General features: G+C 62.7%; 1 protein-coding gene across 1 annotated transcript; it reads right to left on the bottom strand.

Annotated features, from left to right (window-relative positions):
• Positions 1–205: 205 nt before the first annotated feature.
• Positions 206–27665, bottom strand: UROC1 (urocanate hydratase 1). The gene is made up of 20 exons (XM_006206757.4): positions 27525–27665; positions 20905–21035; positions 20159–20252; positions 19164–19223; positions 18773–18901; positions 18610–18671; positions 15863–15929; positions 15641–15784; positions 15379–15467; positions 14797–14859; positions 14312–14491; positions 13691–13788; positions 12983–13055; positions 11738–11859; positions 10190–10260; positions 9357–9455; positions 8380–8479; positions 6158–6239; positions 1628–1727; positions 206–407 (listed from the first exon to the last, which is right to left on the bottom strand). Exons 1-20 carry the CDS (start codon positions 27648–27650, stop codon positions 267–269), a joined length of 2031 nt encoding a protein of 676 aa, XP_006206819.1. The 5' UTR covers positions 27651–27665; the 3' UTR covers positions 206–266.
• Positions 27666–27886: the final 221 nt, after the last annotated feature.

Here is a 27886-nt window from a genome sequence, read left to right as displayed (position 1 = left end):
GAGGCGGTGCCCAGCTCAGCCAGGGTTCACCGCAGGAGCACCTGGAGCCAGGCGCCCGCCCTGAGCAAGAGCCTCACGGCCTCCCAGGCCCCCAGCAGAGCCGCGCGGTGATGCAGAGGGCCCGCCAGTCTGGCCTCAGCCGATCCGTCTTCAAACGGGGACGGGACGTGGTGGCCCTCCCTGAGGGTGATGGGCCCGGATCAGGGCAGTGGGCAGCAGCAGGTGTGGTGTGGTTGTCGGTGAGGATGGGTGGCTCTCAGCCCCCCTCACGGCCGCAGGGCCTGCTGGAGCACACGCTCATCGGCCACCTCGTGGGGCAGTGTCACCACCAGGCCCCTGATCTCCTCCATTGTCCGGCAGATGGTCTCGTGGGCCTTCTGGTTCCCGGACCAACAGCGGCGGGCCACCTGCCGGCAGGGCGGGGACACCGCTGGTTCCCACAGGGCGGCCTGGACCCTTATGGCCAGGCGCCGCCTGGTGCGGACCTCTGCCAGTGTTTGCCCCCCACCTCCTCTCTCGGCCCCTGATCTGACTCTGGCCTCCCTCTGCCAAGCCTCCTCACCTCCAGGCTAAGCCCCCCCACCTCCAGGCCGAGCCCCCTATGTCGTCCTCATCTTCGGAGCACACGGATCTCAGCTCTGCCTTCAGATCTCTCTCCCTCCCACTTCTTTCTCTCCGTCCGGTCCAGCGTCATCAGGGCTACCCTGGACAGTGGCCTTGGCACCTCCCCGCCTCCTGCTACATTCCTGCTAGCACCCCCAAACCTTCCCCACTCATTCCCTCACTGCCACACTGCCTTCAACACAAAAACCACCCCTCTGCTGGGGGCTCCCTGGGAGTCAGCCCCCCAGGGGACCCTTCAGCCCCTACTCTCAGGCTTAACCCCTGGGCCACCCAACGTCTAACTCCTTGGCCCTCGCATTGGGCTCCCCAAGCCCCAGCCCCGTGTCACTCACGTCTGCACGTACCCGCCCCAGTCACCACCTGGCGTCCCGTCTGCACTACTTCCCCCTTCCGGCCTGTGACGTGGTCACCAAGAGGGACGGAACCCCAGCAAGACACACGCACGCACGCACACACCCGCACACACACACCCGAACGCACACACACTCCCGCACGTGCGCGCGCGCACACACACACACCCCGCACGCGGACACACACACACCCGCGCGCACACGCACACACCCGAACGCACACACACCCCCTGCACGCGGATGCACGCACACACACACCCGCGCGCACACACACACACCCGAACGCACACACACCCCCTGCACGCGGATGCACGCACACACACACCCGCACACACGATTGTGCTGCAGAAAGCAGATCACAGCTGCACCAGCTCAAGACGCTGTGCGCTCTGCCCTGCCTTCAGAGCCTGGGGGAAGATGGCATCTTACAGGGAGGTGGGGGTGGGGGAAGGGTCTCACCGCCGGGACCCCCATGCGGACAGAGGCTGGACTGGAAACAGCCCAGGTGAGCGGGGGCATCTGGTGAGCAGGGAGCCCTGGCAGAGGCTGGGGAGGAGGATGCCAGACTGCTTCCTGGGTGGGCATCCCGGGTCCACAGTCTGGAGGGGCAGTGCCAGCCATGGGGAGAGGGGTGGGGGCCTGGAGACACTCACTCCGTTGGAGACGTCCCAGCTGAGCACCATCTTGGCCTTCTGCTCGGCCTCCAGGGTCCCGTCCAGCACGAGGCCAAATCCCCCGTTGATCACCTCTCCCCTGCGAGAGGCAAAGTGTTTCCGGGTCACTCCCGGGTCCTGACCCTGCGAGGGGCAGGCACATCCGGGAAGAGGGCTCCGTTGGCCCCCGCGCCTTCGCGCTTCACCCTGCGGCCCCCACGTCCACCTTCAGGGCCGCTACGTGCTGCCCCTGGGGGGATGGGGCCACCTTCTCCCTGCGCAGACGCCAGGAACCCCGGGGGTCCTGCTCCGGCAGCTCCCCTCCTGCCATCCTCTGAGCTCTTTGTCCGCCTCATTCCTCTTCCTGATCGCTTTAGGCGTATTTTGGGGTCCTGATGACTTGGGGGCCGAGTCCCTTTGTTTTCAGTACTTCTTCTTTCCTAGTGAACCCATTTCTTGGACGGCCTCCTCTCCCGGCCACTCGTGTCTGAGCAGGCGTCATTCGTGTCTCACCTGGGCTTGCAGGCGCTGGTCCCCCCACTGCTGGCCCTGCGGTTCTTGTCCATCCGCGGGGGGATTCTCTCCCCCCAGCACCCCAGATCCGTCCTCACCCTTCTGCTGGACATGGCTCCTGCTGGACGTGGGCACAGCCCCTGCCCAGCACACGTCCCTGACCCCAGCCCCCTTTGGTCACACACACGGGAAACGCCTTTGATCCGGTCAGCACCTGCCAGGCGTCACTGCCAAACACCAACCCCTGGGACCCCGGCATCCACTCCCAGCCCCTCCCCGTGGTCCCACACCCGCAGCGTCCTTGTCTCCCTCAACTCTGACCCTTCAGGGCCGTCCTGCCTCACCTGCTTCTCTGCCCGGCCGGACCCCACTGACAACTCCAGCCAGCTCCCACCAGGAGGTAAGGACTCCCGGCCCATGGCCCTGCAGCTGAGCTCCCAGCAGTCCCGCAGCCTTGGGGTGGAGGAGGCTCCCGGCAGAGTTAAGGTCACCATTCACCTGTCGGGGGCTGGTGCTGAGTAGCAGGTGGGAAAGCAGGCGGCAGCCACAGTGGCCAAGTAAGGGCCCCGACGTGTCCTCTGACCAGGGGGCTCTTTTGGAGATTAGGATGACATCGTTTATTTTGGGAACCTGAATCCCAGATGGTCAGAGAGCCAAAGCGCTCAGCTCCAGGTGACCCTGCAAACCCTGCCAGGAGGAGCCCTGAGGCCAGGAAGAGGGCGAGGACTGCAACTGAGCAGCAGGTGAGGGGCAACTCCCAGAATGGGCGGGACAGCGAACCGTCCTCTGAGAAGAACACAGAAGCAGAACCCCACCTCCCAGGTGGGAAGGGTCAGTGCAAGACGTGCCAACGAAGGAAGCACCAAATCCTAGGATGAACAGAGAAGGAGCGCGCAGCTCAGGGACAGTGCCAGCGGGGGACCCATCCCGGCTCCTTCCTAAGTGACGGGTGGAGGGCTCGCCCACAGGTGGGCCAGGCCTCCCCCAGTCCCCGTGCGCGGCGGACCCGGGTGCGGCGGCCTCTCGGATGCGACCGTGGAGGCGCAGAGGTGAGCTGACGTGTCAGCGTCTCAGGAAACACCCACCCACACGTCGTGCACGACGGCAGCTCTGGCGACTATAACTAGTTCACTGAATCTTCACCGCGAGCCTGCAGAGCACAGTGTCATCACGACCACTTGTTTCTGAGAAACAAGCTCAGCGCAACTGTGTAGACAGATCTGCCTCGAAACCCACACTCCTGATTGTGCGAGCTGCTACTGCCCTGGGGGCCCGAGTGCCCAGCAGGCGGAGGGGGGCCCGGGCAGGGACGCTGGACCTCCCCTACTCCAACCTGCCGTTGGAGTCTGCATCTTAATGCGCACGTCCGAGCTCCGGATGGGCTCTAGTGAGGGAGAACGTCCGTGTTTGGAGGAAGACGTGGGCCGGATACACGCAGTGATTCCTCACACACGCGGGGCCCTGGGGCTTGATCCGGGGGTGACAGCAACGGTGACGACACAGGGAGTGGGGGGAAGCCTCAGCTCCCACAGGCGGCCCTGTCCCCACGCAGCTCCTGGAACTGGACGGACAGAGACCACAGCAGCTTGACGGAGCTGTCCACCCTGCCCCAGACCAGACTGGCCCCCGACTCCCCCGCTCTGCAGCCCACAGTCCAAAGGGCGCCCTGTCTAACTGGGAGCAGACAGCAGAGACCGCCGGGCAGACGGCACAGGACAGATGCCTGCAGGCGATGAGAATGGAGCTCCGCAGAGACAGGGCAGCTCCGGGAGCAGAGAGGGGCCCGCCGCTGACCCCGATCAGCTCGGAAACGGGAGCCAGCCAACAGCGTCAAAGCTGAAAGCAAGTCAGGAAGTGTCAGGCGGCTCCCATCTGAGAACGTGCTTTTTCCGTACAACAGAGCAAAAGATACAGCTGGAGCTGGAAGGAAGAAAGGCCACGGGACGGGACGCTTTTCCCACTGACCCCGCCTTGGGGCTTGCAGGAGTGTCTGACGGGCTCAGACACACACGTGCGTGTCTGATAGGGTCCTTCCCCAAAGGAGCCCTCGAGGGCAGCCAGGACAAGGGCCCTATGCCAGCACCTCCCCACCTGCGCCTGTCAGAGCCTGGGGGCGGCCTGGGGGCTGCACCCCCTCCCAGAGCCAGGGGGCAGAGCCAGCAGCGACCATGTGCCTGGGTCCTCAGCCCTGCACGCTCTCAGGTGCTCGGTTCCGCCCCGCCTGGCCCTCTGCGTCCTATCAGCAACGCCATGGATCCTGGGCCACGAGGGGTCTGGGTCCAAATCCAGCTCCACCCCCAGCTGGGTCCCTCCTTCTGAGTCACTCTGTCACCTCCAGAACCAACTCAGCAAACCCAGTGCCGAGACACCTGGCGCCCAGTAACCAGGCACTGTCCCCGTCTGGATTTTGTCGGCCTGTGTATCCACAGTCACGTTTTCCATTAATTAGGGCCACATGACTGGGTGGCTCCAAATTCGTCCTCGAAGGGCCTGAGGGCAAGTCAGCCCACAGGGCGCTCCCGGAGGCTGCATCGCTTTGGACTTGGCTCTGGAGGACAAGGCCGGGCCTGATCAGGCCAAAGCGGGCTCAGAGGTAGGTTCAGGGATGGCCGGCAGCCTGGGGATCTGTCCTCTGTGAAGCCGCGGCACCCTTTGCTGCCACGAGGGGCTAGGAACCCGCAGTGGCCAGAGCTCCCCAGGAGACCCCCGCAGGCACAGCCAGGTGTCTCGGTTTCCTTGTCACTAAATGTGTTTCTTGCCCGAGATTAGGTGAGAGAGTGGATTCAAAGAGTTTAGCAAATGCTTGCCACATGGTCCACTTGCAGTAAATATTATTCATTATTCTTCGCAGTGAATGTGACATTGTGATTTGTAGTAAGAGATAAACATTTGGTCTTCGTCCCGTCCCTGGCCCAGAGCTCCGAAGACCCTCGGAACTCCCTGCGATGAGCAGGGTACGAATATCTTCCGTTGCACTAAGGAGGAGACCTCCAGAACTCACCCGAGGGCGGGGCGGGGCTGGCCGCCAGCGGGGTCCACGACGCGACCAGCCGGCCTTCTGAGGTCGGGGGCGCTGAGTCAGTCACTGTCGGCCAACGATTCAGTCACTCGTGCCCGTGTAAGGGAACTCCCACAAACCCCCAAAGTACGGGTCTGGGGGGCTTCCGGGTTGGGGAACCAGACCAATGCCACGGGCCGGGCCTGGACTCCACGAGGTCAGGAGCTCCTTTGGGTCCTCACCCCACATATCTCCTCATCTGCCTGTTGATTCATGTCCTTTGGTATCTTCCCTGATAAGTCAGTAATCTCACGAGTAAACGGGTTCCCTGCAAACTGTGAGCTGCTCTAGCAAATCAGTGGACCCTGAGGAGGGGGTCCCAGGAACCCTGAGCGATGGCTGGTCCAGTCGGGCAGAAGCACAGGTGACACCGTGGACTTTCTTGCGACTGGAGTCAGAAGTGGGGGGCAATGGAGGTGGGGGTGGGGGCCAGTCTGTGGGACTGAGCCCTCCACCGGTGGGTGTCATCTCCGGCGACAGTGTCAGAACTGAGTTGAACTGCAGGACACCCAGCTGGTGTCGAAAACCCCGCGCGTCAGACTTGGGTGCAGAGTTAAGGGATGTCTCCACAGGGGACGGCACTGTGACCCAGAAGAGAATCTCCCAGAAACCCACCTCGTGGCGCAGGCTGGAGACAGGCCCAGCAGAGCAGAGCCCAGAAACCGGGTCCCCGCCTCCCAGCCCAGCGGCCCTGGCGGAGTGAGAACTCGGGGCCGGGCCAGCCTGAGGTCTCCCAGGAAACATCTGTGGGCGCGTCATGGAGACGACGGGTAGGCTGTGCTCTGGCACCCACAGCAGCCTCGGTGTCCCACCCGACAGGCGAGACCCCAAAGCTCCAGTCACGTCAGAGACACCATCAGCAGAGGGAGCTTGGAGAGGCAGGCCCAGGACCCTCGGGGGACCCCCCAAGATTCCTCGTGAGCCCCGCCCACACCCCCGGGTCCCCAGAACCCTCTTACCAGCCGACACCCCCGCCGTTGTGAAGAGCAACCCAGGTGGCTCCTCGGAAGGCATCTCCCACGAAGTTCTGCACAGCCATGTCTGCGGAATCAGAGCCCGTCAGCCCCTGAGCGCAGCGGCAGGGCCTGAGGACCGACGGGAACCAGGGAGGGCGACTCTAGGAGCAGCAGTAACGTCCGTCTCCAGAGCTGAGCGAGCAGGAGCCCCGGACGAGGGCTGGACCACCACCACTGCCACCTGCGCCGCTTGCTCCTCAGCTCTGAGGGCCTGCACAGTGCCCACAGGAACGACGACAGAGGACGTCCAAGGGACGTGGTGGCGGTTTGATCTCAGATGACAGAGCATCCCTGCCACCCTGAACACACACCCACAAAGGGCGGGGGACAAAGTAACGGCCGTTCTTGGCCCCAGCAGAGGACTGAGGTCCCAGGGCAGTGACTACCGGGCCTGTGGGAGGTGGACCTGAGCCTCAGGCATCTGAGGACTCGCTCAAGGACAGACTGGGATGGCCCGAGATGCAAGGCCCCAGGACAGGGATCAGGGATGGAGGGGTCGGCACTCTGCTGCGAGCTCCACCCCCAAACCCCTGCCAGTGCCCATGGAGAAGAGGAGGGCTCCTGGGGACGCACTACGGGTCCTCCCTGCAGCCTCCTGAGACGCCACAGCTCTGTCCACAGCTCAGCATAAGCCCTGAGAAACTGATTCCAGGCTTTGGAGCTTCGGGGCCGCAAGGGAATACACCTGTGCTGTTTCCAGCCTCCAAGTGTGTGGCCACAGGACAGAAACGTGAACTATGTTAGTGCCAGAGAGCGTCCGAGCAAGCAGGTCGTCAAGGGTAAAGGGACATCCCGCAGCAACGGGCAGGGCGGGTCTCCAGGAAGACACCACAACCTGACAGCACAGCCTTAAAACGCACACAGCAAGGTGGCTAAGAGCTGAAAGGAGAGCAGGCGACCCGAAGGAGAGTGGGGCCATCACCGCCATCTCTCAGGGGTTCGCGGACAAGCAGGCAGACAGGCAGGCAGGCAGCAGGGTCCGGAGGACAGGAACAGGACTTGAGCAGCCGCCCAAACACAGTGGAGTACACCCTCCCCCCAAGTGCGCCCAGGTGGACCACATTCTGGCCGCAACACATTTTAAAGAACAGAATGTTTTCAGACTATAAAGGAATGAATAAAGTCAGCAACAGAAAGATGTTTGAAAACTCTCCCCAAACGTGGAAATGTTAAAAGATCCTTCTAAATAACCCATGGATCCAAGAGAACGTCTCAAAAGAAGTTTAAAAATATTTCAAGCTGAATGAAAATGAAAATACATTATGTAAAAGTTGTAGAGTGCAGCTAAAGGAGTGCTTAGAGGGAAATTTATGGCCTTAAAACACTAATATTAGAAGAGAAAAAAGGTTTAAAATCAGTAACCTCAGCTTCCACCTCATGAAACCGGAGAAGAAACAGCAAATGAAACCCAGAGTGAACAGGAAGGCGGTCGTGCTAAAGTCAGAGCAGAAATCAGTGAATTCGGAAGCAGGGAAACAATAGAAAAACTCAATTAAACTAAAAGCTGCTTCTTCGAGATCAACAAAACTGACAAACTTCTGCCCAGACTGACCGAGGAAAAGAAAGAGGACACCAGTGACCAGCGGCAGCACGGCTGACCCCAGACACTGAACACAGCACAGGAGTCTGACTCTGAGCCTGTGGAGTCCGTGAGCCAGGAAGCAGCGATGTGGACGGTGCTCCTGAGGGTCCTCCCCTCAGGGACCCATCCCACAGCGGGGAGCCCCAGGGCTGGGGATGAGAAGGCCCCCGAGCGGAACGCAGCAGCCCTGTGGTGACTGAAGTGGTCCCCTCGCCGACCGCGGGCTGCAGGCGCAGACGTAACGCCGTGCAGAGCGCACGTCGTTCTTCACGACAGCCCTGAGGGGTAGGGGCTGCTGCCGTCTCCTCTGCGCAGACGGGACCCTGAGCATCCCCCGGCGCGTGAGGGTCCAGGCGCACCCAGTCTGGGCGTGGCCCTGCGGGGCCCGCCTGGCACCTCCCCGGTTTACAACTGCAAGTCCCACGCCCCAGAACCCACTCCGTCCTGGGCTGGTCACCCTGTGCCACGCCCCCCGGATGCCAGCACCTTTTCCACAGCATCATGACTGAATGAATGAAGCAACTGATTTTTAAATAAAACCCAAATCCAACACAGAAACATTTAACCTCGCTGTCTCTCTCACCCGCACAGAAGGCAGAGCCGTCATGAATGTTGGAGGTCTCCCTAAACGGGCTGTCGGTGCCGCTGACATCATGGTGGTCTCGGCTCAGCACCACAGGCGCCTGCCATGGGGAAGGACACAGAGGTCAGCCAACAGCATCCACGTGCTGCCCCGCGCAGGGCGGAGCTCAAGGGTCAGTGCATGCCAGGCGCCTGCCGGGTCCCCCCTGGAAAACGGACCTTCGGGGAGGGGGAAGCACAGGCGTTTCCAGCACCCCCAGGCTCCTCAGAGACGCACGGACCTGGGCACTTACCGTCCCCCCGGGGCCCTGTGTGGCTCTCTGAGCGTCCTCAACCCCACCCGCACTGTCATCCCTACTTTACAGACAGGAAGCCTGCAGCCCAGAGAGGACAGGACACCTCCCAGCCTGGCGGGGCCGCAGGGATTGCAACCTGCACCAGCGGTCCCGGGCCCTCACGGCCCCCACGTCCGGGGAGCTGCCGTGTGCTCGTCACGCCGGGGCCTCTGGACGGACACCCCTGCCCGTGTGCCCACAGCGCCCTCGACCTGGACCCGTCTGCCCTGCCCTCTGCTCAGCGCCCAGTGTTAGAACGAGCCCTGCGCAGAGGAGGCTGGAGGGAAGGAAGGGAGGGAGGAGGAGGAAGATGCTGCCCCGTCAGCCCCACGCGGTGAGCGAGGTGGGCTGGGACGGCCAGGAGGAAAATGGGGAGAAGCCAGGGAAGTCTGCCACAGCTTGACAGAGACAGTTCAACAGAGCTGCACGAAACACTTGTGGGGAAGCCCCCTCCCACACGCAGGGGTTACGTGAGCCTCCTCTCTGAGACGGGGCTCAGGGAGGGCACCCGACGGCCCAGAGTCACAAAGCAGGGACCGCGTCAGGGCCCAGATTGGAGGGCAGGCCTCCTCCCTCCTGGGACCCCGGCTGGCTCTGGGGCGAGGAGCCCAGCGGAGCCCCCCCACAGCGCAGGACAGGCCACCTTGATCTCCCCCCGGGCAATGGCTTGGTTGAAGGCCACAGCGATGGCCACACGGCCTTTCTGGTCTGAGTACAGGATCCTCGCCTGGGAGCCCACCACCTGCAGAAAGAAGGCTGAGAGTTGACCTTGAGGGGCCCCCAGGAACACGTCCACCAGCAGCCAGATGGTCGCCTCTGGGGGTGGGGGTGTTTGCGGCCAAAGGCATGTGAGCCAGTTCTTGCTCTGTGCTGGTGCCCCAGGCTGGCTCCCTCCTCAGGCTGTGCACCGGCTGGCCCCTCTGCCTCCGCCACGGTCACACGCTGGCCTCCCAGCCCCCAGCCCCACACTTAGCCCCCAACTCATAAGTCAGCTCCTCAGAGACACCCTCTGACTGGTCTGTGTGACCCAGTCCACGTTCACAGCCACAGAAATACCCATCCAATCACGCTGGCCCCGCGGAGCCTCGGAGCACGCAGCCAGGGAGCACGGGCCGCTCTGGCACCTCCACTGTGCAGACCAGGTGGGAGGCCCAGGGAGGCTGAGCCACTCACCCTAGGTCACCCAGCTGAGAAGCCAGGGGGCCTGGCTCCAGGGCCCCGCAGGGCCGCCCCTGGAGAGCTGTGTGTGCCACGACTGGGAGGAAGGGCCTGCCTGGCCCTGGTCGCTGCCCTGGAGCCCGGGCCGCCGCCTTCTGAAGGCCCCAGGTTTCTTTGTCCAGTGCCCCCCAGTGCCAGGCGGCGGCCGCTGCCTCCTCAGGCCAGTGGGGACACCAGCGAAGCAGTTCCGCGGGGCTCACGTCTACCGGCCCCGAGTGACCTCCCCCCAGCGAGCCTCCCGCCAGGCTGAGCCCTCACCAGCCGGTGCTTGGCAGCCTCGCGGACCCAGCGGATGTTGTCCATGTACTGCAGCTTCACAGCCGGGTCCACTGCAGGGAGAGAGGGAGGCAGCGTCGTGGGCCCTGGGAGCCCCTGCCCCATGGTTCGGGGCAGTGGGGTGGGCAGACCCTACCCCGGAGGGCGGCTCAGCGGGGGCTCCCGTCTGCACCCTTCACTGGACCTGGACTCGGGGTCCACAAGCCTCCAGCCTCAGCCCCACACCAGCCCATCTCACTCTGGGACACAGCAAGGCCAGGGGCCAGGTGAGCCTGTGCTCAGATGTGTAAGGCCACTGCCCCGGTCAGTCATTCCCTCAGCGAACACCTAGGGAGTGCCTGCTGAGAGCCAGGCCCTGGGACAAAGGCTGCTGAAGACCGTGAAGAAATAGGTGCTGTGTGCTCGTCACTGGGGTGGCCAGTCGGGGAACCCAAGGGCTCTCATGTCAGGTGGCGGCCAAGCCAAGTGCTAAACGCCCAGGAGGAACCAGCTGCACGATGATCTGGGGGAACAGTGTTCTGGCAGAGGGAACAGCAAGCGCAAACGCCCTGAGGTGGACACAGCTTGGCCCCGCCCTGCAGGACAGGCAGGTAGATAAAGTGCGGAGGGCGTGTGGAGTGGGGTGGCCGCCGCGGAGCTCGGGGGACAGACTGTTACATCCTCAGGAATCATGTGAGCCGGGGGTTCACAGACATTGTTAAAATTTCAATTAAATAAACTTGCACTTTGAACAACAGTATTAAAAATGAGAGTAACGCCCACACATGGGGACTTCTAGTGCCTTCACTGCCTTTTACCAGAATCTGCGCCCTCCAGGTTCTCCACCTGCTCTGTTCGTGTGGAATCAGCCCCTGAGCGCAGGTGCAGTACGGCCACCAGAGTGTTCAGCAGGTTTCCCAGTTCCAACACCAAGAAGCCCCTGCAGGCCCTGCCCATGTTTCCAGAAGGCCCCGCCCCTTCCTCCCCGCCCCCGTTGGCTCCGCCCACACAAGGCCCCACCCACCTGGCTCTCCCACCCTGGATCCCTAACCAGGAGCACCCCAAGCCCACCCCGCCTGGATGTGGGCGGCGGGGTGAAACGGGCCATGGGGATGTAAAACAAGCAGCAAAGGCTGACCAGCCACCCAGAGAGCCCGAGAGAAGGTGGCGCAGGGACCCCGTGAAGAAAGTTCGGAGCACCAGGGTGGAAGCCCCAGCAGCCAGGAGGTGCTGTAAAGTAACTGCCCCCTCCTCTCCAACCCTCTGCAGAAGAAGGGGCCGCGGCTAAGCCAGGGCCGTCCATGCGAGGGCAGAGCCGCAGACGGCCTGGAGCCGCTCTGAGGTAAGGACCGCAGAGTGGCCGGGACGTGTGGAGGTGACCAGGCAGATGGCCCAGGGCAGCTATGAGCAGGCAGAAGCACTGTCTCCAGGCGCCACCCACGGCCACGTGCCCGGTGCCCACAGCGCCAGGCAGGAGGCCAGCAGGGCCAGGCGGGTGTCTGTGGGAGCCCCTGGGGGCCGCCCACCTGCCAGCATCTCCAACAGCCTCACCTCCGCCCGCAATGGCCTCCTCCAGCACGGATGTGGCCAGCTGATCTGTGACCGCCAGGTCCTGGGGGTCCCCCGACGTGCACACCCAGCGGAAAGGCCCAAATCCCTGGGAGAATATGTCCCTGCAGGGGCAAAAGGCTCATCACCTGGGGGCTTCCCGGGCTGGCTGCAGCCCCTTCCGGGGTCACCATGGCCCAAGGACAGGAAGGCCACAGAGCTCCAGGACTGAGGGGTGAGGGCTGTGTGCAGGGTAGGTGCTTGGCAGGGGGCTAGCTGGTTGCCGGGGGTGTCAGCATCCAGGATTGTTGCTGGAAGCCCCTAAGCCGCTAACTGGACAGTCACATCAGAGGCCCCTCCCCCACCCCTGTCCCCTCAGCGTCCCTCCCCAGCTCTCTGTCCCCTCTCGGGGCTGCACCATCTCCACAGGAGCAAGGGCCAGGACACAGACAGGAGGAAACTCCTCAGATCGCTGTTAGGGACAACCTGGCAACCAGGCCACCAAACTGCAAAGGGGGAGAAAGAGTAAACGGAGACTTGGCCAGATCTGCTGCAGGAGGCCTGACCTTCTGAGCTGACCCAGGCAGGGGGGTGCAGGGCCCTCCCCGAGCTCTCACACTCACCCAGCCCCTCACGGCTCCCCTCTTGCTGCCCCTGGGGACGCCCTGGTGGCCCTGGACCTGTGGCCGTGGCCCAGCTCTGTCCTCCTCCCCACCAACAATGAACCTGAGAAGGACGCTGGCCTCTCACGCCTCCTCTTCAGGTCCCCTCTGATGTGCACCCGCCGGCTCCCCGCCCCACCCCAGCTGCTTAGACTCCAGCTCCAGGCTCCTCTCCCCCCCAACAGCTCCTCCTCCCCGTCGGTCCTGGGCCCCACTAGGCCAGCCAGCAGGCAGGCACACGGGTGGCAGGGATCAGGCCGCTAGCTGCCCAGTCGGAGCTCAGGCGTGGCCATGGGACGGGCGGCTCCTTGGACACGACATCCAGGACCGTGGGACATGGAGGTTGGGAGGGTCACTGAAGGTGACCTTGGCTCCAGCCCCCAGCATCCTGTTCTCTTACTGGGGCCCTGCATAGGGTCTCACACTTTGGCTCCCCTTCCTGCATTTGGGGTGGAGACGCCGGGACCTGCGGCCTGGTCCCCTCAGGGCTGAGCGCAGGTCTCTGCATGTGGCCTCAGCGGCAGTCAGAGGAGGGGCTCTTCAGACCTGGGTGTCCAGGACCAGACGCCGCGGGCCGGTCACTTACCCCATAATGTGCTGCACGTAGGAGGGGTAGCGGAACTCTGTCTTGTTGGCCCCCACCTTCCCCACGTCAGCCCCTGTGGACAGAGCGCCGCCCACAGTCACCAGAGAGGCTGAGGGGCGGGGCCCTGCCTGCTCACGGAGTCCAGACGGTGACGACGTAAACAAAGAGCGGGGGAGAGTGTGGAGGGCTCCCTCCTGGAGGGGACGCATCACCAGGGTCTCTTTCAGAGGGAAGGAGGAAGACCACTGGAGTGGCCATCCGTGCGGGGCCGGCAGGGTCTGCACGTGTGCTGGACGTGCCCGACCTGACCTGACCGCACACCAGGGCCTGCAGACCCTGGAGGGGAGCTGGCGTGGGGGCCCGGGCCTGGACAGCGCCTCCACATGGAGCCAAGGTACCTCCCGCACCTTACTCTTCAGGCCTGAATCGCCTGTTCTACAGAAAGTTTCCTTCACGGAGGAGTAAAGCTGACCCTTTTTTGGGCCAGAGCTGGTAACTGAGCACTGGACTTGCTCTCCTCATGGCTCTTTATGTTCTCGGAGTAAATGGAGAAACTGAGGCCCAGTGAGGCTGAGGCCGGGCAGGGCCAGGCAGGGCCAGCTTCCAGAAGGCACGCTGAGGACCTGTCCTGCTGGACACACTAGCCCCGCCGGCCAGGCCTGCTGCTGCAGAGGGAAGCGTGCCCCTCGCCCACCTCCCCTCTCTCACCTGCTCTCTGGGCCTCCAGGAGGAAGGCGTTGCCATAGTCCCAGAAGAAGAAGTTCTCCTTGGCCAGCCTGTTGATGGCCGCCACGTGCCTCCGTAGGCTGCAACAGGCCACGGGCAGCGGTCAGCTCCACACCACGGGGAGCTCTGCCACCCCGGCTGCCCTGCCACTCTGCTGACTCCCGCCCCAGCTTGCGGCCCTGCACCTCCCCGCCAGCGCCTCCTGCCCAGAAGCCCCCAGCCACCAGCTCCTCACAATCCCCTTCCCCTTCAGTCCCAGCATGGTGCCCAGCCAGGCTGGCACCCCACAGGCAGGGCCGGCTTCCAGAAGCTCTCTCAGGTCCCCTCTGTAAGCGTCTGCCTTGCACCGACGCGTGCCTGAAGCTGCACCCGGTGTTTTACAAATGTCACCCCAGTCTATCCCCCAGCATCCCTACAGGCCTGTGCACCCATGATCCCGTCTGACGGAGGAGGAGCAGAGGCCCAGAGAGGTTAAGGGTCTTGCTCAAGGCCACAAAGCGGACCACAGGAGAACCAGGCAGAGGCCAGAGCTGCCCAGTCCAACAGCTCCTGCAGGCCGCGTGCACCCACCCCACACCCTGAGCAGCCCGGGTCCTGCGTCACCTTTCCTGGACCAGGCATTTGAAGGCAACAGGGTCGGAGGCCATGAGGCTCTGGGCCTCTGCAAAGCTCAGCTGCACGGGATAGTAGCCACCATTGAACGGGTTGTGGCAGGACGTCTGGTCTGACCCCAGGTCCACCAACAGCTCCCCCGTCATGTCCAGTTCATAGACCAGGCGCTCCCTGGGGAGAGGTGGGGTGGTCAGGACCGGGCTGTACAGCCAGGGCACGCAGGGCACTGCAGGGTGCTGTCCAGCCAGCATGACCGGCAGCCAGGCGCAGAGGCTAATCCTGCCTCCCCTGGACAGATCCCAGCAGGAGGGCTGTCGGGCGGAGCAGAGGAGGCTGCCCTGAGCTCAGCCGGGACCCAGGCCGTGTAAGCTGGAGCTGACACTTGAGGTGCCTGCTGGGAGCGCCTGGCCAGGATCAGGACCTTGGCTGGAGGGCGCTCACCGGGGTCCCCAAGGCTGCCAGCTCCCCCCACTTACCAGAGATCCACCACGTTGCCATGGTAACCAAGGCTGAGCACCTCCTTCCTCTTCCTCGCTTCCCTGGAAGGGCACAGGGCAGGACAGATGACGCTGGCGCCTGCCCACGGCGGCCCACCCCACACTCACACGAGCTGGTGAGGGACCCGACCCAAGGGGAACCGCAGCCTTGAATCCCCCAAATGTAGACGGATGCGACAGTGGTGACAACCCGCCCCCCACCGGCCGCAGGATTGGACTCATAGAATTGGGGCTGCGGCTCCTAGGACTCTCACTCCAGGGGACCCTCAAATTGCAGGCGTCACTAGAGAGGATTCTAAACATTGTGGAAAAATGAAAGGACAGAAAGTGAAAGCCTGTTCGGGGCAGCAGAGGACTTGAGCACCCCCAAGGCCTCAGAGCTGTGGGGGGCCCACCCACTCCCACCCACTCCCACCCGCGTCTCTGTGGACCGGGGGCAGAGACACAGTGAGACGGGCCGCTTCAGGCGCCTGTCACCCGGGGCTGCACCGATAGGTGTGTTCAGCTGTGTGACAGCAGGACCTCGGGGCCTCCTCCCCTCCCCTGGGCCAGGCACTGTACCTGAGCCTCTCGATACAGCCGTCCAAGCTGTCGGTCACTTCCATCAGCCAGCCTTGCTCGTGGCGTTTCATCAGGGCCGCTCTGTCCACCTGGGACCAAGGCACGGGGCCGCCCTGTGTCAGTCACCCACTTTCCCAACAGCGGTCAGGGAAGGTGGCGGCTCTCGGAAGGCAGGGGCACTTGCTGCCCAGGGAGTCTCCCGGGGGCACAGGAGCTGGATGGGGAGGCCGAAGGGCGGAGGCCGGTGCTGCCAGGGTCTCACCTCCGCCACCACACCGATGCAGCCCACAATGACCGCGGCTTTGGCCTGAGCCCCACTCATGCCGCCCAGCCCGGAGGAGACGAAGACCTTCCCGGCCAGATCCTGGACGCCCAGGTACCGACGCCCGGCGTTCAGCACGGTGAGCTGGGGGCCGAGGGGTCGGGTCACTGCCGGCGCCCGCGCCCTCCCCCCCCCCCCGAGGCCAGCCTGCCCGCGCCTCACCACCGTGCCGTGGACGATTCCCTGGGGGCCGATGTAGCAGTAACTGCCGGCGGTCATCTGGCCGTACCTGGGCACAGAGAAGGAGCGGCTGAGCCCCTCCACCGCCCACTTGAGACGGCGGAGAAGAGCGGTATTCGCCTCAGCGCATGAGTACACCCCTGAAAAAACAAAAGGAAGCAGTAGCAAAGGCAGCAGCCCCCAGTTCTGGTCCCCTCTGGCCCCTCAGACCCTTCACAGCCAGGCGTCGTTCCCTTGAAACTGCAGTGAAATTGGTCGTCGCCCGGGGGACCGTGTATGGACCAGAGACCCAGCACCCGACCCAGCACCTCCAGGTGAAGGGAGGACCAAACCCGCCCCAGGAGGAGGACCCGGGCGGAGACATGCAGAGGGGAGAAGGCAGAGGCCTCCCAGGATTCCGTCCCCAGGACGTCTGGCCACCTCTGCGGGCAAGCTGCCAGGAGGGGCTCCGGCTCCGGCCAGAGGTGCTGGCGCCCCAGGCACCCGCATCAGGGCTCACCCACCACACACGAGACTGGTGTGCAGTCCTGCGTGAGGGGTTAATGTGATTTATGTAATGGCCTCAGTCTGTTTCCCCCAAACACAGGCCTGTGGGGTCTCTCCACATCAGCACCGGCAGACCCTGCGCCTCCCTGGTGCTGGCTCCCCAGTCTGCTGCCCGAGGCCGCAGATCGGGATGGCCCGGCTCCAGCCACCCTGGGACACGGGTGCAAACGTCCAGAGTATCACCAGGTAAAGCTCGCGGGTGACAGCCACCAGCGGCGTGTGAGCGCGCCCGTCTGCATCCCATGATGACAGCCCAGCGTTTGCATTTGCAGCAGTGGTGGGAAGGGCAGCTCTCAGCGGCTGCCTGAGGGCGGCTGGGGTCAGGGGAGTCTGGAGGGTGCCAGCACCCAGCACCCAGCACCTTCCCCGCCCCTCCCCCCGCCACCGAAGCCGGGTCTGTTAACCCTCACACAACTCTGAGGAGGCAGGGGCTATTAACCGCTCTTCGCAGAGAGGCCCCGAGGTCCAAGGCCACACAGGGACACCGGGCAGGGCGGGAGCCCACCTTACACCCCTCTGATGCATCCTTTGTCTGCCTGGTCTGCTGCCCCCAGGGCACTCTTAGGAGTAAAACTGGGGGTCAGAGTGTCTCCACTTGGGCCTCGGACCCCGTCACTAGAGGCAGCCCTCCCGGCGACCCCAGGCTTGCGGCATTGACTCCTGGCCCCCAGTCTGCGGCCGCCTGTCTCCCCGCGGCCCCAGGGTGCTGGGGGCTATTTCCAGCCTGCTTCTCTCAGCCTGAGGGTGAGAAGGCTTCGGTCTGGGCAGTGGGTCTCAGGCTCCTGGTGCAGGAAGCCCTTCCCCTCCGCTGCTCTTCTGTATTTTCTCTTTGGTCAGCTGCCCGCAGACCGTGGGTCGGCGCATGGGTCAGCGCCCCGGGGCGGCCAGACCAGGCCTGACTCTGCAGCTCCGCCTGTCCCCGGCCTGATGGCCGGTCCAAGGCCACACTCAGGAGGCACAGAGCCAGGCACCAACCGCTTCTCTGCTCCCACTACAGAAGGGGGCGTCAGGCCTCGCGATAAATAGTAATGACAGCACCTTGCTGGATGCTGTTGTCAGATAGCGACGGTAACTGCTCACAACGAACCAAAAAAGGAACTGGGTTTCTGAGCCTGTTTCCCCCTCCACAAACGGGTCAACGCTGGTCCCTGCATTGGAGGCGTCTGTGGCTACTAGAGCACGTGGCAGTGACAGGTCACGGTCACATCATAAGCCATAGTCTGAGGCCTGCTGGGCCGGCTCCCAATACTGCAGACTCAGCACTCTTCACGTGGTAACAACCCCAGCGCAACACCCCAGAGATGCCCAGAGACAGCGGATCAGGGTTTGCTGCTGCGTCTGCACCTCCCCAAAGAGCTGAAGACAACCCAACCCAGGTGGCAGGTGGGCTGCACAAATCACCGGGCAGCGGAGAACTGCTGGTGAAACAGTGAGTCTGCTCCTGTCTCCTGAGATGGGACAGCTGAAGCGGGGCAGGCGCGGCAGGCCCTGCCCCCCGTGTCCAACCAGCCCCGTTGGAAGTCCACACGCACAAGAGGTGCTGGGAAGGTCACAGGAGACGTGATGGCTGGGCGTCTGGGGTCGGAGAGGGACTCCCTTCCTGCTGCGGCTCCTTCCATAATGACGTTCAAGGGAAGGTCTCCAATGAGAGCGTTAACGTTACGACATGCCCGGCAGGGCGGCTGTGCCCCCAGGGGTTTCCTGCACAGACACATGCCTCCCACAGAGGCCACGGCACGCGTGCAGACGTGCATTCGTGATGTGTCAACTTCACTTTAGAAGGAAAAACTCTGCGCACAAACGTTGAATTCCAGGCAATGGTGTGTGCAGCTTACTCTGAGATGCGTCACAAAGACCCCGGAGAGAGGGCTGGAGAGGCAGGTAGGACGCGAAGTGAGCTCAGCAGCGGGTCAGGCCCAGGAGCTTGGTGTCCCCTGTCAATTCTTTCAATTTTCTGTAGGTTTGAAAGTGATCATAATCTACTGTTGCAAAAAGTGGGATTCAAGTTGTACGTTCATTCGCTCACAAGCGTATACAAATCGTAGGCCCTCCCACGAACTAGCAGCAAACACATAAACACGAAGCTCGCTGCAGGCCTTCCACCGTGAGGGGCTGTGGAGCTGCAGTCACCGTGGCTGCGTCCTCTTACCACGAAGCCGTGGCAGACAGAAACCGTGACTTACATGGTGACTCCCATGGCGAAGAGCTTCTCATACTCCGTCCTGGAGGAGTAGTTGGGAATGACCTGGAAGAGAGGAACGGAGGAAGGCGGGGCCGCACCGGGCCCTCCAGAACGAGGGGTCAGTGGGCGGGGGGCCCCGGCTCCCCTGCTGCCCAGGGACCCACCATCCCGTTGGAGATAACCAGCCTTGGGGCCCCGGGGCTGCTGGGGAAGAGGCCCAGCGGGTGCCCGCTGTACATGACCAGGGTCTGCTCCTCTGTCATCTGTGCCAGGTAGGTCATCGTCAGCCAGAACTGCAGGCAGAGCGAAACCACAGGCTCGTGAGGGGGCCTCTCCGGCCCCGTCACCACCCAGGCTGCAGCCGGTCCCCCCCAGCCTCCGCGACACTCCAGGGCTCTGCCCTCAGGACCTCCAATGTCCCCAGACAGCCTGGCATCAGGGAGGTAGAGACTGAGTCGAGCTGTGGGTCTGCAGGGCCCTTCTAGGCCAGAGATTGGCGGGGGAGCCCAGGGTAGGGGGTAGGTCCTGAGGGGAGCGGCCACACAGCCAGCGCACCTGAGCCCAGTTGCTGAACACCTGCCCGTTTCCTCCGTAGGTCACAAGCTCCTGGGGGAACTGGAGAAGACATGGTGTCAGCTAAGGTGGGGGCCTCCCACCCCTGCACTGGACTCAAGGGGCAGGTGGCCGAAGGCCCTTGAAGGAGGAGTGGTAGGCCGGCGGAGGGCAGGAGGGGAGCCAGAAGGGTCAAGGGCAGGGGACCGCGGCCCACCTGTGAGCAGGGTCAGGGCTCAGCTCAGGGTGAGCATCAGAGCTGGGTCTGGGGTCACTTCGGGAACTCAGCCTGCAGCCAGTGTTGGGGCCTGTCCTTGAGCAGATCCTGGGGCCAGGGCTGAGGACACCCTCGCTACGAGGTGGGCAGTAAAGATCTAGGGCCCTTTCACACACAAGCATGATGCTCAGGGCCAAGTGCCCCGAAGGCTAAATGCTTTCTCGAATGCAGGGATCTGATGCACAGGCTGCCGCTGGAGGACGCCCGGGACAGGCACATGTGGCCCGACCTGCACCGCCCACATGTGGGCGGGCGTCAGGCACCGGAGCCACAGGCGTCTGACGAGCTCTAAGCATAAAATGCTGAGATAAACACCCCTGATTTCAAGGCCTCGGTGGGAAAAAATCTACAAAATATTTCAGTAAGTTTCATATAGATTACGTGTTAAAATGATAATGTTTTGGACACATTGGGACAAACCACCAAATGAAAGCTGCTTCCTTTTAGCTTTCGTGGAGACTAGAGGATGTAAAACCACGAGTGCGTCCGCTGTACCAGCGTGGATGTCGCGGTGCTGCGCCTGTGCGCGGGTCACGGGAGAGGCAGCCGCTGGCGGCGCCTGGGACAGGGGGTGGGTTCCTCCCTGCATTGCCTTTGCAACTTCCTGTGAGTCCATCATTATTTCTAAATAAAAGGCTTGGGAGCGTCACACGTGTGTCTCACAGTGCGTCTCCATGGGGCAGCGCTGGCCCAGGCCCAGTTCTCGCTTCTCAGCCGTTACCTGGGCCACGGCAGGGTCCAGGTTGTTCATGACCATGTGCATGATGGCTGCAGCCGCGCGCGTCCGGCAGGGGTACTGCTCCACCGGGTAGGCCCTGCAAGGGGGTCCAGCTGCCAGGCCTGCTGTCGGGTGGCACAGGCTTCCTGCCTGCGGCTGAAGCCCAGCATGGCCTCAGCTCAGCCCCTGGTCGCAGGTGGGGACAGCGAGCCCGGCGCCCTGCGGAAGGGCCCCTCGGAGCTCCCAGCAGGAGCTGGTTCCAAACCACCAGGCCAACTGCTCCGGTACTCACACTGTTCCCGGGATGGGCAGTGGGACCTCACCCCGCCCAGGCTGCCTCCCTCCCGTTTGGCAGGCTCCACCGGGGAGAAGGCTGACTTCAAAGCACAGCAGAAGCCTCTCCTCCAGGCCGACTTTATCTATCCGTCCTCCCCTTCGCTCCACCAGGCCCCTGGCACCGACCCTGGAGCGGGTGCCAGACCAGTAGTCCTGCGCAGGAGTGAGGGGACGCAGTTCTGTTTCATGGGGTGGTCCAGACAGCCTGGGCCTCTAGTGTTTTCAAGAACAACGGTGCCCAGTGGGGCAGCATCTCCTGGGGGCATAAGGAGGGCAGATCCTTCTGCCTGGAGCTGGCTGCAGCCCCAAGCCTGGCCCATGTTGCGGGCTTGGCCGTTCTGGGGTTGACAGCCTGGTCCCACTTCCCTGTTTCCTGACCCCACATGGTCCCCCAGGGGCCCACCTGCACCCACCTCATCTCCATGTCGGGACAGAACCGGTACATGTAGATGTGCCCGTACAGTCGCAGCTCCTGGGCGAACTCGGGGGCCAGCAGCTCCTGGATGTCCGGGGGGAAGTACCGGAGGGCATTCCTCAGTGCCAGCTGCAGGAGGAGAGCCGTGAGTGCAGCAGGGGTGCAGGCTCCAGGCCAGGATCGAGATGCTTCCACGATGGGTCATCCTCCCTCCCCACTGGTGTGCCTCTGTTCTACTCAGAAACCTATGGCCCTGCCCAGAGATGGCCCAGTTCTCACCCAGGCCTGTCTACAATGTCACCTCTTTCAGGAAGCCTTCCCTGATCGCCCTCTCTGCTTCATGTAGGAGCCCTCAAGTCTCTCCCTCTTTTGTTCCCCATGGGCCAGGCTGCTTGGCCACAGGGAAGGACCAGAGAGGGGCCTGCCCTGAGGCTTGTGACTGCAGGGGGGTGCAGACTCCGGGGGAGGAAAGCAGGCGTGTGGGGCCACAGCACCTCGTGCCAGGGCAGAGCAGCCCCCAGCTCGGCCAGTAGCCTCAGGCAGTAAGGTGCCCTGGACGCCAAGGGCAGAGGGCTAGGAGGAGGAGGGCAGCCCGCCCCGTGTGCCCTGAGGTCCAGCACTTCGTGACAAGGGTGTCACTGAGGGCCTCAGGCTGGTGGGGCGGGAGGGGAGGGTGAGACGGATGATGAGGGAATCACTGGCTCAGGGTCCCCGGAGCTGGAGACAGTTTGCCCAGAACAGCCTCTTCAGTTTTCATGTGGAATAAAAGCACAAAATCCCTCCTCCCTTAGAAAAAAACGACCGGAAACACAGCGCCTCCCTTGAGAGGTGGCTCGGCATACGCCCCGGCGGGAGGTTCTCAGTCACCCGGAGGCTGGCCAGCCCCGAAGTCTCTGGTGCGCGGTTCTGGGTTCCCAGGGGCTGCCACCGCCGACCCGGGGACCCCCCTCTGGGAACCGCTGCGGGAGGGCAGCAGCCGGCTGATTCTCCTGCCCCTGGGGCTGCGTGGGAGGGGCCCACCAGAAAGGACGCACTGCAACTGCAGGGAAGGTGTGCGGCCAGGAGTCAGGAGAGCCAGGCCCTCCACAGTCTGGCCGGGGCCTGGGGTCCAGCTGCTCTCTGCGCCTGCCACAGCTCAACGGCACAGCTGCTAATCCGATCTTGCCAAGCAAAACCGAACATTTATGGAAAAGTTCCAAAAGCAACACCTCACACAGGCACACACGCTCCACTAGAGGCCTAACCCTATGTCGTGGGTCCCAACGTGTTCTGCTGGACTCTGGCTCCCTTGAGTTCACTTTCTAGGAAACGCTGGTTCCAACCCCCGCCCCATGTCGCAGCCCACAGAGAGGCGGCAGCTGCGGCCTGACCACCAGGATCCCCGTCCTCACGTGTGCGTGTCCCGGAGGCGCCGGGTGGAAGGCGGCCCGTGCGAGTGCTGGTGCAGCGCTGGGCGGGGGTGTCCACGCCGCAAACACACAGTGAAGTCTCCCGTCAAAATGAACCGTCCTTACACTGTGTCCGTGCACAGAGCTGGTGGAACGTCTCAGCCATTCCACGAAATGCCTTAAAAGGCCCTGAAACTCCACGGCTTCCAGCACAAAGTCCTTCTGCACGTGCACCACAAACACAGAGGGGCGCCAGCGACTCCCCGAACCCACAACGCAGCACAGAACTCCATTTGCCACAACCCCCCTCGTGAAAGACCCCATTTTAGGACCACTGGATTCCTCTTTATCCCTGAAATTCAGTGAGTCAGCCTGAGTACGGCTTCACGCCAACCATCCTACATCAGAGTTTCTGTTTTTGCTTCTGATGGTAAACTCTTTTTATCTGCAATTTCATGTTTTCACTAGCTCAGGAAAGTTGTCTTCTGTATTTTTGTTCAGTAACTTTCTCTTCTGTGTCTAAAGTTACGTGAGAGGTATGCGGCAGATAGTTCTTGAGCGAAAGAATTTGAAAGAAGCAGCTCTTTGCCAGCCTGGATTCAATACTCCAAGCTCTGAACAGGGGCCATTCTCAGCATCACGAAGAGGTGGAGCTCGGACAGGCTGTGTGATGTGCTGGGGTCCTGTGGCCACCCCGGACGAGGCCCAGGTGCCCCAAGGCCCCGGCAGTCTCGGCAGAGGAGAAGGGTCAGCAAGAGCAGGCCAGGTGGGCGATGGGGGTGGTCTCTGGATGTGCAGGGACAGCAGGGTCTGCCTGGCCCTGCCGCACAGCAGGTGTGCAAGCTCGGGCAGACCCCGCCCATTTCCTCATCCAAAGATCCCAAGGCAGAACCCGCCCCCCCAGCCTTGCTGCTCCCTTGCTCAAAGGTCTTCAGTTTATTCTAAAGCACCGCCAGGCAGAGCCTGTGGGGCCGACTTGGGAATTCAGTCCCGGTGGCCAGCTGGCTGGCAGTGATTGCACAGGACCCCACAGCTTGGCCGACTCCAGAGGGTCTGCTCTGCAGCACGGAGGAGGCAGACACAGGTTTTCCCCATTGAGAGTGCGGCCTGTGGGTCACATAATGCGTGTTGCCAGGGGGCCTTACTGGCAAAATCGGACGTACTCAAGGCACATACATTGGACAGAAATTCTAGAGACCCCTTCCCCTCCCCCGCCTTGACTTAACGGCATGAGGATCTGACAAGCTCAGTGGCCTGCACCCTTAGGGCCAGGGGATTGTTTCACAAAAGTCCGGTGTGCAGCCTGGGGTCGGGGGAGAGTTCTGGGTGCCTGATGGTCCAGTGGAGAGAATAAAGGCCCCCAAAGATGTCCACGCCCTGCCGCCCGGGACCTGTGAACACGTAACGTCACACAGCAAGAGAGACTTTGCAGATGTGGTTCAGGTAAGGATTTTGAGATGGGAGGCGATCCTACGTGACCCTGCAGCATCCCAGGTGTCCTCATAAGAGGAGAGCTGAGGGACTGGGACTTGCTGCACTGCTGGCTTTGGAGACAGAGGGCCCAGGAGCCCAGGAGCGCAGGCACCTCTGGAGCCCAGAAAGGCCAGCGGAGGGCTGTCCTCGGGGGGAGCCAGCCTGCTGCAACATTTTTAACTTGACCTTCCATCATATATTTAATTCTACTAAAAATGAGTTACAGGCATTTAAAACATGTAAACCCAAACCAGGACACTCCTGATCTGTGAGGCCTGTGCCCCAGCGTGAGAGTCACGAGGCAGCAGTGCCTGAGCAGGGGAACTGCCGCTTCTTGCGTCTGCACGAGCCTTCTTGCTCTTAGCCCAGTGAAGCCCGTTTCGGGTTTCCTGCGCTCGGGATTGTAAGGGAGCAAATCTGTGCCGGTTTAAAGCCACTGCCGTTGTGGGGATTTGTCAGCAGCGACAGGACACTAAGAAGATGGCGAGAATCATGTCGCTTCTGCTGCGAGAACACCTTTCCTGCCTGGTGGCTGGTAACCGAGGACACCAGCCCGCGACCTGGAGTGGCTCACAGGGCAGGGGTGCTTGTGTGTGTGTCAGAGAGAGAGAGACCGACAGACAGACAGAGGATGTGGCCCACGCCTTTCGTTCTAACCTGGCAGGGAGCTAGAAGTTTCTGACTGTCACTGTTTCTGCCAAGAACAATGGCTCTGTCTGAATTACCTGCACCCTCCTGTGCCCTCGCCGGAACTGCAGCCAGGCTTCCTGGGTCCAAACCGTGGGTCAGGCTCCTCTGGCTGGGGCGGGCAGCCTCCCCAGAGGCTGTTGCCTCTGCGCCCAGGTCTCCGCACCTCAGTCTGTACTGGGGTCTGCCCCACACATGCTTGCCTCGCCTCTCAGGACTTCAGCCTCCTCTTCCGAGCAGGTGGCTCCTGCCCCCCAGGGCCATCTTGGGGACCGGGTGAACCGATGGGTTAAGCACCGTGCCTGGCACACACGGCTCCCAGAACGACCGTCTCCCACACTCACGGCCTCATCCTTCCAGCCGGGCCTCTGTCCACCCTGCCCACCTAGGAACCTGCACTCTCCATGGGCAGTGCTGTTAAGAGGCAGGTCACGCCCAGCTCAGGGACCATCATGAGCTCCTTGTTATGCACCTGATAAAGTGCACACTGGCTGGCGTCCAGGCCCCTCAGTAACCAGGTGGGCCCGGCTCTGCAAGGTCCACACCCAGCATGGGCCTACATGGGGCCTCCTCCTCCCCAATTTACTCTGCACAAGCCCTCTCTGCATCTTCACTCACTGCCTCCCGCTGGCTCCAAAGGGCCTTCCCTCTCAGGTTTCTCAGTCTGGAAACCTTGCCCACGGTGCCAAGGACAGCTCCTCCAAGAAGCCTTCCTGGGTTTCTCCTGCCTGCTAAACTCCGGTAGGGTATTCATTTGGGCACTTAGCATGTAGTCTTGTTCATCCACTCAACAAACAACTCCAGCATCACTGAAGACCCAGGAACGAGCTCAACAGAGCCCCACCCTCCAGAAGCTCAGGGGCTGTGTTAGCAGTGACGGGAGGTCTTCAGGTCTGGGGTCTGATGTGCAGCGCAGCCCCTCCAGGCGGGGCACGGTCTGGGGAAATGCCATTAAGAGAAACTGCACACGGGGGAGCGAGGACACAAGACACCCCTAACAGGCCCAGCTCGCGTGTGACAGGACGAGCTTCCCTCTGCTCGGCAGAAGCCGCCGCCGTGGACACAGCCCTGGAGGCTTCCAGCGGGGCCACGCCCTGTGCAGAAGGACAGAAGCCCACCTACAGAAGAGCAAAGGGCGAGGCAGCGCTCTACCACCCCAACCACGAAGCACCCGCAGCAGCTCGAAGACAGGGGCGGCTCCAACGGCGCCGGGGAGGACGGTCTCGAAAGAAAGTCCCATTTCCACTTTCAGAAGGACACACACACCTTGTGCGCACATGGAACGCCTCTGGAAGGAGACGCCAAAGCCAGTGATAGGACTCGGAACATTTCACTTGCTTATCTTTTAAAATCGCCTCGAAAAGTTTATGCCAAAACTCAAAGAGATGTTTACACAAAAACATCAGAAACAAGGGAAGTGTAAGGCCACCAGCTGAGGAGGCTGAGGGGCCTGGGGCCGTCTTGGAAGAGCCCCCGCGATTCTCTCCAGGAGGAAGGTCCTCATGCAGATCCCTCTGGGATGGGACGCGGGGCTTCGGACATCGGCCAGTTCTCTGCCCCCGGCTGGGTGTTCTACATTCGGCTGGGCCCTGACACTGCCGCCCGGCCCCACACCGCAGGTCAGGGGCTCAGTCCCACGGGATGCGCCCACTCAGTCGCCCATCGCACGCCCAGGTTGACACTGCGCTTCTGACAAAGGGGGGTCCTACACCCCTCCTCAGGTCAGTAGTTTGCTAGAACGGCTCTTGGACGCAGGGAAACACTTCTGCTGGTTTATTCTAGAATAACCAGGGAGCTGCCCGAGAAGGGGGGTCGGGGGGGCGGGGGCAGCCTAGAAGCCCCGACCCTGCAGGCCAGGGGTTCTTGAGGCTTCCTCACAAAGGATGATTGATCATTCACTCCACTTCCAGCCCCTCTCCCCTCTCTGGAGGATGGGGTGGGATTGGAAGTTCCAACTTCTAATCACAGTTTGGTCCTTCCAGTGACCAGCCCCCACCAGGAGCCGTCCAGAGTGGCCTCCTGTCGCCCAGGAAATTCCAACAGATTTAGGAGCCCTGTGTCAGGAACCCGGGTCAAAGACCGAATCTCAGCAGGAAGGAAGCGGGGCAGAGATGGACACACATGTTTTGTTCCTGCACAGGCCCCTGCAGCCGGAAGGCGCGGGCCCTCCACCAGGATGCAGCTCGAAGCCCCCAGACCGCAAGTCACCCCCTCCCAGGGCCACCTGTGTCCTGCTGGTCACACCACCAGCCATTAGGGTGTCACCGGAGCCCTCTGGGCCCTCACGGCCAAAGGTCGATGTGCTGCCGCCCAGCAGGAAGGTGCCCAAGGGGTGGACACACTGACCTCTGCTCGACCAGGCCGAGCTGGGCCCCGTGCCCTCCCCTCTGTGGGCGGCGCTGGCTGCAGGCCAGGCGGCCGCAGGAAGGGCAGCGTCTCCATCTGGGTGGCCGCCTGGCCTCTGGGGGATCCCTCTTCCAGTCTTCCCGCTTGCTTGGATCCCTGCTTTCCCCGAGTGTTCTTGAAATCCCCAAGAAGTCTTTAGTGCACGAAAGTAGGAGAAAGCTTTTCGCCCCGACTTTTTTCCAGCTGGTCTCCTGAACACTTGTGTGTAATTATTTTCCTCCCTGCTGACCAGGGAGATGGTCAGTGACCCGCCCGGCGCCAGCTGGCCGTCTTCCTGGCCCATCTCCTACAAGTAGGGACACCTGGCCTGCTCCCCCCAGCACACCTGCCCTCCCTCTGCAGGGCTGCAGCCACAGAGCTGCAGACGCAGGAAGATTGGGACTGACTGCTGGGGGCAGCCCCCGGCCTCTACTTCCCGGCTGGGTGACCTTGAGCCCAAGGTCCTTCCCCATCAGGAAATGGGGGCTGGAGTCCTACACCCCAGGGTGCATTGGGGAGAGAATGAAGGGTTTTGGGCCCCCATCCCACGGTCTCCCCCACTGGGGGCTCGCTGAGGCCAGGGGTGGGGGGGAGGTGGAGCAGGAGGTGGGGAAGGCCCCCCCAGACTCCCCAGTAGGCACCCAGAGGACAGATGGCCCCGCAGGGATGGGGCCCAGCCTCTTACTTGCTCCTCTGCAGGGCTGAGGCCAGGGGTTCGGACTGGGGCGTGGGGCACCCCAGGCCAGCGTCCACGGTTCTCTGGGAGGGGCCGCAGGGGCAGGCCGGAGCACAGTGCCTGGAGGCTGGACATGTCAGACTGAGATCAGGGCAAAGCCTACGCTGTGAGGAGGCCACGGAGAGACTCGGCAGTCAAGGTCCAGCTGGGCGGGGTCCTCTGGCTCCAGGGCCACCTCCTCCAGCCCCTCATTGGGCCCCAGGCCTCCAGAAGGAGCCACGTGTAGGTCAGAGGGTCACAGGCCCCCAGGCTGGCCACCTGCAGTGCTGACCTGGGGGGCCGAGTTCTGCGGAGAGGCCGGCTTCACCCCT

This window comes from Vicugna pacos, chromosome 17 (assembly GCF_048564905.1).
Source record: "Vicugna pacos chromosome 17, VicPac4, whole genome shotgun sequence".
Lineage (NCBI taxonomy): Eukaryota > Metazoa > Chordata > Mammalia > Artiodactyla > Camelidae > Vicugna > Vicugna pacos.
This window is presented reverse-complemented; position numbering and strand designations above follow the sequence as displayed.

Excerpts from the sequence above, each read along its gene's own strand:
- UROC1 (XM_006206757.4), bottom strand. The coding sequence starts at position 27,650 with ATGTCCAGCCTCCAGGCACTGTGCTCCGGCCTGCCCCTGCGGCCCCTC. Across the intron at positions 15,468-15,640 it reads GCATCGGTGTGGTGGCGGAG|GTGGACAGAGCGGCCCTGAT; the intron begins GTGAGACCCTGG and ends CCTTGGTCCCAG. Across the intron at positions 6,240-8,379 it reads CGGCTCTGCCTTCTGTGCGG|ACATGGCTGTGCAGAACTTC; the intron begins GTGAGAGAGACA and ends CTGATTCCGCAG.